The sequence below is a fragment of the Podarcis bocagei genome (assembly GCF_964188305.1).
Source record: "Podarcis bocagei genome assembly, chromosome: 2".
Lineage (NCBI taxonomy): Eukaryota > Metazoa > Chordata > Lepidosauria > Squamata > Lacertidae > Podarcis > Podarcis bocagei.
In genome coordinates this window covers 92,326,465-92,337,460 of record NC_138126.1, presented here as the reverse complement: position 1 = coordinate 92,337,460, position 10,996 = coordinate 92,326,465, and the positions used below count along the sequence as shown (strand labels likewise).

Here is a 10,996-nt window from a genome sequence, read left to right as displayed (position 1 = left end):
ATCAAACATTTCACATCTAAGACAGCTCTAGTTTGATCATTCTGGTGTGTAGGAAGGAGCTCCAGGAAATGCACAGAGTTGCCCCCAGAGTCCATTTTATACTGTGTACTTTATACATTTAAAGGCTTCGAGAAGAATGCGTCAGGATCCATTTGGATTGGAACACAAAAACCGAAATTAGCCCTCCCGGTTGCCAGAACATCCAAGTGAACAGACAACCTCTGGATTAACCCACTCATGTCCACCACTGATCCCCCAAACCATTGAGGCTCATCACGCATTTGAGACATTTTTAATAACAAATAGATCTGTAAAACCCAAAGGCCTGCAGAAAATAGAAAAGCTGGTATTATTGCATAGGGCAATGTCTAGATTCTCCCCATATTTTTCTCTTCCCCATTACCTGGTACCAAAATAAATGCCGTCACAAAACAGCACATCCTCTCGCTAGCATCATTAAAGCTATCTCTTGGTACAGAATAAATACTTTTAACTCTAAGATTCTCCCATCTGATCTATCCCTCTCTCCCCGCCCCCCTTCTAACCCCATGGTTCACAATATCCCTGTTGCGTCTTCCTTCCCAGGCAAGGCAATGGTGTCACTCAGCACCCCTTGAGAAACTCCCCGTGAAACAAGCACCAAGCACCAGCGAAACTTTCCAGCAATCTACAGATCTTTCCAAAGGCCCTGGCACCTCCAGAGCACCCAGGGTTGGCACTCTTTCAGTACTTCCACATGAAATCACGGGCTAGTTCAGAAGCTGGATTCGGGTACAGCTAGTCTCCTGCCCAGAGATGCCGTGTGGTATCTTGCCCGCTGGAAAGTGCCACAAGAAACCCCCTCTAGAGTTAGCGGTGGTGTGTAACCCTGCAAGGAGACACTGTTGTTTGCCTTGCCGAAGGAGGTTGACCTGCTCAGCAACCAGTCACTCTTTCCCTTGCTGCTGCAGGAGCTTTGAGCACGCTTGATGTCCAACTCAGAACGGCAGATCCGCCCATTAGGCAGCCCCTCCGTGGAGCTGCGGCCCAGGGCGGAGCCAACTGCTCTGCTGCCTGTGATGGAACTCAATGTACCATTGGAGAGAGATGACCGGGAGGATGCCATGGCTGGTGGTGCAGCACCATGTCTCTCAGACTCACTGTGTCTCTTAGGGTCCCTCCGCAGGAAGCCAACTCTGAAGACAGCCAGCTTCCCCTCTGGCTGCTTCTCGCCCTCAGTGTCCCTCTCCCCAACACAGGACATGAGCTTTTGGTCCTGGGCTCCTCTGCTCTTGGGCTGATAGTTGGATGGGGGAAGGTTTGTCCCAGTGCGCAAGGTCCCATTGATGTTCACTTTGCCCATGGGCTCCTCATCTTTCATTGGAGGTACTGTGCTGAGAGAGAGCACCAGTTTCTTTGGAGTCCGGGGCTGCTCGCCTACATCCTCCTTTGGCTTCCCAGCTCTTTTCATGCTGCTTGTGTTCTCCAAGCTGGTGGGCACTTTGCCAGTGCTCTCTGTGGTGCCCACGCCTGCGAGCAGAGGATTGGGCTTTGCTTTGGCGACCGAAGGCCCACTGTCCTCCCCTTCCTTGGTCATGAGGGGGACAATGGACTCATTCGTGAACCGTGGTCTGCGGCCAGATTCCAGGTATTCCACGAGTTCCCCAGAAGGCTCTGCTGGCCATTCTTTGGACATGAAGGACCATCGCAAGGGCACTGGCTTGGGGGCTCCCAGTTTGGCCTTACTGGGAGAAGCTTTCAGGCTGATGCTCCTGCCTTGAACACCGCGCACCAGGGGTCGTGACTCAAAGCCACCTAGAAAAGAAAATTAAGATGGTTGGCAGGAGCTCCAGTTACTCTCTAAAGTCAGAGAAGTGACGCACACTCCCAACACAGGAATGTGTAAGCTTGTTTAGAAAAACAGTGACGTTGCCCAGACTTGTATTCTTGGACCTGAGTGACATTAGAACTCCTGAATTCTTCTCAGGCTCAGATTTTAATCAAAGCTGACCTTTCTCAAATTCATCTCCTTTTTACTCACCCATTAATCCTCCAATATCCCCCCCTCAAAAAAAAAACACCATTTATCTGGCTGCTGATATTATGACAGCCCTTGGAGAAAATTACACATCCTGGTTGCTGCACACCAGGCACTAGAAGGTAGATAAATCCCTCCTTTAGCAGACATCAGCACCAACCAGGTAAGTGAAAGAGGGAAGGATGGGGAAGAAGCTTGGATGACGTGTTCGGGGATAAGTTCCAAAGAGTGGGGAGCTCAGTCTGAATGTGGACTGGCTTGCAAATAAGCTGTTTCGCAATTCTAGAAGCAACAGCTTGGTTTCATTCCAAGCCAATTGATTTGGGATTCAGAGGGGTGGGAAGCTTGCCCATTATCTGGATACAGGATGAGCTGGGCAAATGGATGGACCAAACACAGAGCTGGAGATTGGCTCAAAAGGACTGTGGCAAATTTGCCAATTTAAAGCCGCTTAGCAGTGCGCTAGTTTGCACTAGCAGATGCTAGTGCAAGAAAAGGCATAGAAAACCACCCCTGGTTGTGCAACAGATGACTACTGTAGTCCTGATACTTCCTGGTGCACAACAAGCTTCCACTAGCACAACTATAGCACTGCAATTTGAATTGCACAAGCTTTATATTCATCCTTACACTAGCAGAACAGTCCATGGGTTGCCACTGAGAGCCATTCAGCAAAGGGAGCATCCTGCAAGCCTTGTCAACACTGACAAAGGCTAGGGACCTGGTCTGCCAGCTGGAATGAGGTGGACTTTGTACCAGAAAGCCTAGGTGTATAGTGAGCAGCATAGCATGAATCAGGCACCTTTCTCTGGGCAGCTGCTAGCATTGGTGAGGGTAGGCGAGTCCGGCATTTTTGTCAGAGATGGGCAGGTAGCAGAGCTCCGGGACACCAGGCTCTCTCGCTTGCTATTTCCGCTGAGGCGTGCCAGCCAGTGTTCCGAGACAGAGGAACTGGTGGAACCTGCAAGAGAAATCCACAGAATTAAAGTCTTCTGGGGAGAGCCTTCCACCAAGGACTCCCCCAAAATAGGTGCAGCTGTCAAAGTCAGCCAGGGATTACGGGAAGCAGCAAGCTTTGCACAACCAGAGGTCCAGATGGGCCTTCTCTTGGTCACCTAAAACTTGCCATGTTGTGAATGTAGGACTGGGTTGGTTGGAGTGAGGTAAGCCAAGAATTTGCTGAACATTACAAACCTGTAAAAGCAACTAAAAAGCTAGAGATGAAGTGGGACAGCGGAAAGGAGAAAATTATTGGCTGACATATTGAAGGGAATTTTTTTAAAAAAATATTGCTTTGGGGGAGGACCCACCAAAATCTCACGTCCATTTTCAGGTCCAGAGACTTTTTGTGTTGCTTTGGGAATCATGCTTCAACAACAAACCAAAAGCAAGCACACCCAATATACATTGTGAAAAGTGTTGATGGCACTCCAAAACGGCAACGTTTCTGTTAGAAAAATAACATTTTTCTTATATATTTCTCTTTCTTTTCTTTTCTTTCTTTTTGTTTCTTTTCTTTTCTGTGTTTTTATTTAGATTATTTTATCTTTGATATTCTAAAAAGATATTGGGTATTTGATATTAACTTTTGCATATCTTTTTTCAAACTTTAATAAAATCTATTTTGGGGGGGACGAAAAATAACCTAGTGGGTAGGGAGGTTCAAAGATGTGGATTTGAACTGGGACTAGCTCTGAAATCAGCCAAGCTGTTTCCTGAGTTTTAGAGAAATGAATTGGCACTTTCTCAAGTTCATCTCGCTTTTACTGGGGGTTGGGGAGGTCTGAAACCCCTTGGGCAGTGGAGGCTTGCCCAACGAGTCCTGCAATGGTCTCACATCAAGGTAAAGCAAGTTTACAGTGACTTCTTTTGGACTGAATGAGGCCTACATCTTTGACTTACACCAGCATGAGTCTCAAGACTCATGCTCTAAAATCCAATACCGTGTCTGCTGGAATTCTGTGTGTTTGTCAATTCCACCAATAAATGACATGGAACAGATAAAATGCCCGGAACAGTGTCACTGTATGGGTTAAGCACTGCTTACGCACCTCTAACAGAGCTTCCACCAGACCAGCTTGGAACCACACAGCGTCTCTGGTAGAAGAGGATGTAAGCACCACGAGTGCTGACTTCATCCTCCAAGACAGGTTCCACAGTGCTGTCATCATAGCTGTACCAATGACCATCCAAGGTGTTGCGACAGTAGGCTGGGGACAGAGTAGACAACCACATTAACAGAGACACTGGCTGGTGGGACTGAACTTCCTCCAAACGTGTGGTTTATATTGAAGCTGCTGAGAGAGATCCAGACCAATCCTAATGATTATTCTCAGATGGAGGGCTTTAAATGCATCTATTGCAGGCATGGGGAACCATTGACCCTTTTAGATTTTGATGAACTACAACTTCCATCATCCCTGACGATTGGGGTGGGAGTTGTAGTTCAGCAACATCTGGAGGGCCAAAGGGTTCACTAGAGAGAGGAAAAGTTGCTGGACAGTGGGATAATTTTCTAGCATGTGATCAGGCCAAGCAGGTAGTCTGCAAACAGAACTGGAGCTTCACATTTATTTCCTGCTAGATAAACATACTTGTATCCACATGCCTGTGATTGTCTCACACAGAGACATTTGTTGTCATGGATAGTATTCAGCATCCTAAGAATCTCAGGCCTGGATTCAACCACCTGCACAAGGGCTGTTCTGCTAGTGTAAGGATTAATATAAAGCTTGTGCAATTCAAAATGCAGTGCAATAGTTGTGCAAGTAGAAGCTTGTTGTGCACCAGGAAGTATCAGGACTACAGTAGTTCTCTGTTGCACAACCAGGGATGGTTTTCTATGCCTTTTCTTGCACTAGCATCTGCTAGTGCAAACTAGTGCACTGCTAAGCGACTTTAAATTAGCATGACATTGAATTCCTCCCACCGCCTTGGTTTTCTTTTTTTCAAAAGAGATTTCTAGTTTTCTAACTCTGAAGATAAACCTGAACACATCTGGGAGAAATGAGATAAGAGGTGCTTCCAGGGAGCGAGATCTGAGCACCTTCTCCTGCCCCGCAATTAGCAGAAACAAAATGAAATATACTGTATTGGCCCAAATATAAACCACACTTTTTTTTCCAAATTCCGACCATGAAATGTTAAAGTGCGGCTTAAATTCACAACCTTACAAAAATTGGCTTTTACATTATCGCTACTTAAACAGACATATGGTAAAAAGGAGGGGGGAGTTTTACTGCCAATTTGCGAGCTTGAGACTATTGTGTAATTACCGTATTTTTTGCACCATAACACTCACTTTTTTCCTCCTAAAAAGTAAGGGGAAATGTCTGTGCGTGTTATAGAGGGAATGCCTACGGGTGGCATGCCTACGGATTTTCCTCCTCTAAAAACTACGTGCGTGTTATGGTCGGGTGCGTGTTATAGAGCGAAAAATACGGTAATTCAAATGTCATTCATTGCTTTCCCTGTATTTTACAGTGCAGTATTGATTTTTTTATTTGCATTTACGGTGCTACGAACAGGTGTTTAACTCACTTGCAGGTCCTCTCTAGTACCTGTAGAATTTTCTTCTATATTTGCCATTTATGGGTATGAGTGCCTGTGGAATTTTAAGGGAGCGGCTTATATTCGGGTACTGTCTTTTTTTCTTTCCTCCCCTCCCCCCTTGAATTTTAAAGGTGCAGCTTATATTTGGGTGCGGCTTATATCCGGGCCAATATGGTATGCAGAGCAAAGATCTAAATGAAGATTCATTTAACGATAGTAAACAATGCCTCACTGTGCCTCCAATCTCTTTGGGGCTTCCTGCGCCCTCACTGACATCCTCTTCAGGCTCTGGGGAGGGTCTCTTTGAGACCCACAAGGGCTCTCCAGCTTCCTCCTGCCATTTCCGGGTTTGAATTGAGCTATTTATTTATTTACTTATTGAAGGACAGATCGTGAAGCTGAGGCTCCAATAGAAGGACAGATCGTGAAGCTGAGGCTCCAATACTTTGGCCACCTCATGAGAAGAGAAGACTCCCTGGAAAAGACCCTGATGCTGGGAAAGATTGAGGGCACAAGGAGAAGGGGATGACAGAGGGCGAGATGGTTGGACAGTGTTCTCGAAGCTACAAACATGAGTCTGATCAAACTGTGGGAGGCAGTGGAAGACAGGAGTGCATGGAGTGCTCTCGTCCATGGGGTCACGAAGAGTCAGACACGACTAAACGATTAAACAACAACAACAACATTTACTTATTTCCCAGCACCGCACGTTTATTCATTCACACGTGAGCAAGGGGACACCTGTATTCATTTTGCAGAATTCACCATTCCTTGGAGCAGGATTTTTTTTGATTCCCCCTTCTGCCACAAATCCCAGCAAACTACTCTCCTTAAGCAGCAGTTACCCAGAATTATACGGACTCCTGCACTTCCACCACCCACCACCAGTGGGGCACTCACCTGTGTAATGGCCGCCCTGCATGCTGCCGTGGTGATTGCAGACGGCATACAGGTCGTAGAGGAAGTTGCACTGGCCGCTTTCCAGGGCGGGGTGTTTCCAGGGGCCCCACTTGCTGCCGCGGTTGCGCTTGGCCACGTGGGGAGCCATGTCAAGCCCGCGGAGGGGGAAGTGCACCAGCGTGGAGAGCTTGTGGCGCTGCTCGCCCACCTGCCGGAAGCGCTTCAGGTGAATGATGAGGATATCGGGCAGTGTCCATAGGCTGAGCTTCACCATGCCCTGCTGGAGCACCTGACAGTGAGGGCAGCGCCAGGCATCGTCAGGGGCCAGCTGCGGATGGGGGGGGGGAGAAAGAGAGAACAGAAAACAGACACCAAGGGCTTTGTTAGACACTGGAGCACAGATTCAGCAATCACTTGAATGAGAGGGGTGGGTGGCAACACTGCTTGATGGGCATATTCTAAAGGTAAAGGTAAAGGGACCCCTGACCATTAGGTCCAGTCGTGGCTGACTCTGGGGTTGCAGCACTCATCTCGCTTTATTGGCTGAGGGAGCCAGCGTACAGCTTCCAGGTCATGTGGCCAGCATGACTAAGCCACTTCTGGCGAACCAGAGCAGTGCACGGAAATGCCGTTTACCTTCCCGCCAGAGCGGTACCTATTTATCTACTTGCACTTTGACGTGCTTTCGAACTGCTAGGTTGGCAGGAGCAGGGACCGAGCAACAGGAGCTCACCCCGTGGCGGGGATTTGAACCGCCGACCTTCTGATCGGCAAGTCCTAAGCTCTGTGGTTTAACCCACAGCGCCACCCGCATCCTCTTCTATGCACCCTTATTAGTCATGTTAAATTTAGGACACCCCTGAACCAAACAGAGTCTGGGAGAACAAGATGAGCACTCCCATCTCTATTGCTCATGCTGTTGCTGTTAATTAAATTTCTATACTGCTCTTCATCCGAGGATCACAGGGCAGTTTACAATATGCACAACATAGTAACGAACAAAAACAATCCCCATCCCCTATAGTTTAAAAGACTATACAGTGGTACCTCTAGTTACGAACTTAATTCATTCCAGAGGTCCGTTCTTAACCTGAAACTGTTCTTAACTAGAGGTGTGCTTTCGCTAATGGGGCCTCTTGCTGCCGCTGCGCCGCCAGCACACGATTTCCGTTCTCATCCTGGGGCAAAGTTCTCAACTTGAGGTAACTCTTCCAGGTTAGTGGAGTTTGTAACCTGAAGCGTTTGTAACCTAAGGCATTTGTAACTCGAGGTACCACTGTATATAGTTTAATTAGCCAAAGGCTTGGGAGAAGAGGAACCTTTTTGACTGGTGCCTAAGGATATGTAACAGGAGTGCCAAGCGTGCCTCCTTAGAGAGAGCATTGCGAAAGCAAGGAGCCACTGCAGAAAAGGCCCCGTCTCGTGTTGCCGTTCTCTGAACTTCTCATGGAGGAGCCACATAAAGAAGGGGCTCGGATGATGATCACAGGGTCTCCGTTGTTTGCCATCTGCCAGTCAATAGGGAAAGACCTGCTTCAGTTGTTTCCATCACAACTGAGTGTCCATGTGGTTTAGGATAAACCCTGGGAGACCAGGGTTCAAATCCCCACTCAGCCATGGAGCTCACTGACCTTGGGCCAGTCGCTGCCTCTCAGCCCAACCTACTTCATAGGGTTGTTGGGAAGATTAAATGAGGATAGGGAGAACTATGTATGCCACCTGGCACACCTCAGAGACAAAAGCAATAAATGAATGATAAACAAGCTGAATCCCAGCACTCATACGAGGATACCTGTTCCTCCTTGGTGTAGAGCTGGAAGCATTCGTCCAGGGTGCAACTATGCTGCTGCTGGTGGAGCTGCTGTTTCAGCCTCACGCTTTCTGCATCCTCAACCACTTCTTCCTGGATGTTGCCAAACAAGCTGCAAAAATGCAAATGAATGGGGTCAGCAATGGCTCAGACCTGATTGTGACTCTACTATGAATAGGCAAATGGGTCCACATAATGCACGCATGCCCAAGCCAACCACCTGTTCCTCTCAATTCCCATCCAGAGCTTTAATCCATAATATCTCTGCCCAGTTGGCCAGAAATTGTGTGAATGGCATGCATCTGACCTTTGTGTAAACACAGTCTCAATGCATGAGCATGGCGGGGGGGGGTGCGCACCCTTGGTGAAAAATGGAAATTAGAGTTGAAGGGCTCTACGGACAGAAGGTAGTGCATTTGGCAAATTGTGCTGATGCGGCAAATGCCCCATTCAGCCCAGTTCAGGGATCTGTCAATGTAGGGCAAAGAAGATGCAGTGCAGTGCAAACGCCATTTGAATTTCCGGGGGGGCGGAGTGAAAGTCCTTTAAGGAGCCACACTTGTGCCCACCATGATGGCAGGCCAGGGAGATTTAACACAACCCATGGGACGCGGGTGGCACTGTGGGTTAAACCACAGAGCCTAGGACTTGCCGATCAGAAGGTCAGCAGTTCGAATCCCCACCACGGGGTGAGCTCCCATTGCTTGGTCCCTGCTCCTGCCAACCTAGCAGTTCGAAAGCATGTCAAAGTGCAAGTAGATAAATAGGTACCGCTCTGGCGGGAAGGTAAACAGCATTTCCATGCGCTGCTCTGGTTTGCCAGAAGCGGCTTAGCCATGCTGGCCACATGACCCGGAAGCTGTACACCGGCTCCCTCTGCCAATAAAGCGAGATGAGAGCCGCAACCCCAGAGTCGGTCATGACTGGACCTAATGGTCCGGGGTCCCTTTACCTTTACTTGCAATGCACACTCACCATTCTTTGGTGCTCACATCCCACTCGATCACCAGCTTCACATGTGCGGGACCACCAGGACCACCAAACTGAAGTGCTCTGCAGGAAGATGGAGCCATTAGATTTATGCTGCAGGCTCCAATGCAAGTAGCCTTGAATGTAATGATTCAGACAGGTGTATCCCAGGAAAAAAAATGGGGAGTCCAGTTAGCCCTGGAGAATCTTGGTTCAGAAAGAATAAACCCATCGAAATTAATGAACAGGACTAACGTAGGTCCATTACTTTCAATGGGTCTGCTCTGAGATGAGCTTAGTTGGAGAAAACCCATGGTTTCAAAGAAGCTTCATCTGGTGTTCCTTTGCTTACTGAGACACTTGTAACAGGGAAAGGGAACAGTGCACCAGGAAGCATCTAAGCCTCTGTTACTGCCGTACGTTCCATGTCACTTTGACCTGTGGGGCTTGTCTCTGAAGATCCCCAACTCCAAACTGCTTCAGAAGTGTTTGGCAATTAATCAGCTCCTGCTTCTGGAATCCTGCTATGGAGGTTTGCCTCCTCAAAAGCCTCATATTGTCTTGTTCATGCTTGTGCAAAGGGCTACAGTGTGGGTATTATGGAGCCAGACCCTAGTTTGCATGAGGTCCTCCTCCAAGGGCCTTCTGGCAGTTCCCTCACTGCGAGAAGTGAAGCTACAGGGAACTAGGCAGAGGGCCTTCTTGGTAGTGGCGCTCGCCCTGTGGAAAACCCTCCCATCAGATGTCAAGGAAATAAACAACTACCTGACTTTTAGAAGACATCTGAAGGCAGCCCTGTTTAGGAAAGTTTTTAATGTTTGGTGTTTTATTGCTTTTTTATTATTATTACTAATATTCTAATATTATATAAATAATAAGTTGTTGTTGTTGTTGTTGTTGTTGTTGTTGTTGTTGTTGTTGTTGTTGTTGTTGTTGTAAACTATGGCCTTTTCCCATTTGTCCGACTCCCTCCCAAAGTATTTGGAATTATGTGCATGTCTTTAGTGCTAGGGCTCAGCCCGGGAGGAGCTAAAGTAAGAATGAAGAATTCATCTCTGATCAGGTGCAAAGTGACATTGAAAAAAACAACAACACACAGGCAATAACTGCAAATCTGAAATGAAGAACTAGGGTCCCCAGATCAGGGATCATGGCTGCTCGACTCCTTGGCAGGCTTCAAAACCAGAGCACATCTCTTTCTACAGATTAACCAACGGGAAGTAAAGCCTCTTTGCCATCACACACAGATCACAGAATTGTAGAGTTGGAAGGGACCCTGAGGGTCGTCTATTTCAGCCCCCTGCAATGCAGGAATCAGGTGCCGTGCTGTCACTAGTGTACACCTCTAGCCATCTGACTACTTCCTCATTGCAAAGCCCTGAGACCCGTTGGTGGGTCTGCTCTTCCCCACAGCAGCCACAATGTCCCCATTTTTGCTTTAAGATGTTCAGGCGCAGGAGGCCTACTTGCATAGCTAGCAATAGGTTCAAGTACCTGCAGCCCTAAAGGGCAAGGATAGGGGCAGGCTAGGCTCATCGCTCCAATTCAGAGCCAAAGTTTAACCTTTTATCTTTCCTGTAACAGGCAGCTCCCAGCCCCCAGCCCCCAGCCCCCAGCCTTTTGCTGTGGTGTGCCCATACCCAGAGAAGAGATGCTTAGGTTGGGTTCTTGTTTCTTTCCATTTAAACTCCATGCCCCTAACTCCCCAATGGGGATCCACATAGAAGGCTCTGGGAGCCAGGGGGCAA

At 47.9% G+C, this 10,996-nt stretch overlaps 1 protein-coding gene across 2 annotated transcripts in view; it reads right to left on the bottom strand.

Annotated features, from left to right (window-relative positions):
- Positions 1-278: 278 nt before the first annotated feature.
- Positions 279-10,996, bottom strand: part of USP43 (ubiquitin specific peptidase 43) — a 91,442-nt gene continuing 80,724 nt past the window's right edge. For both annotated transcript variants that reach the window (XM_081184445.1, XM_081184446.1), the window contains 6 exons: positions 9,255-9,332; positions 8,262-8,391; positions 6,470-6,797; positions 4,069-4,227; positions 2,820-2,978; positions 279-1,794 (listed from right to left, as the gene is read on the bottom strand). In XM_081184445.1, coding sequence (XP_081040571.1) covers positions 755-1,794; positions 2,820-2,978; positions 4,069-4,227; positions 6,470-6,797; positions 8,262-8,391; positions 9,255-9,332 — 1,894 coding nt within the window. In that variant the 3' untranslated portion in view covers positions 279-754. The remainder of the gene's footprint in view (positions 1,795-2,819; positions 2,979-4,068; positions 4,228-6,469; positions 6,798-8,261; positions 8,392-9,254; positions 9,333-10,996) is intronic.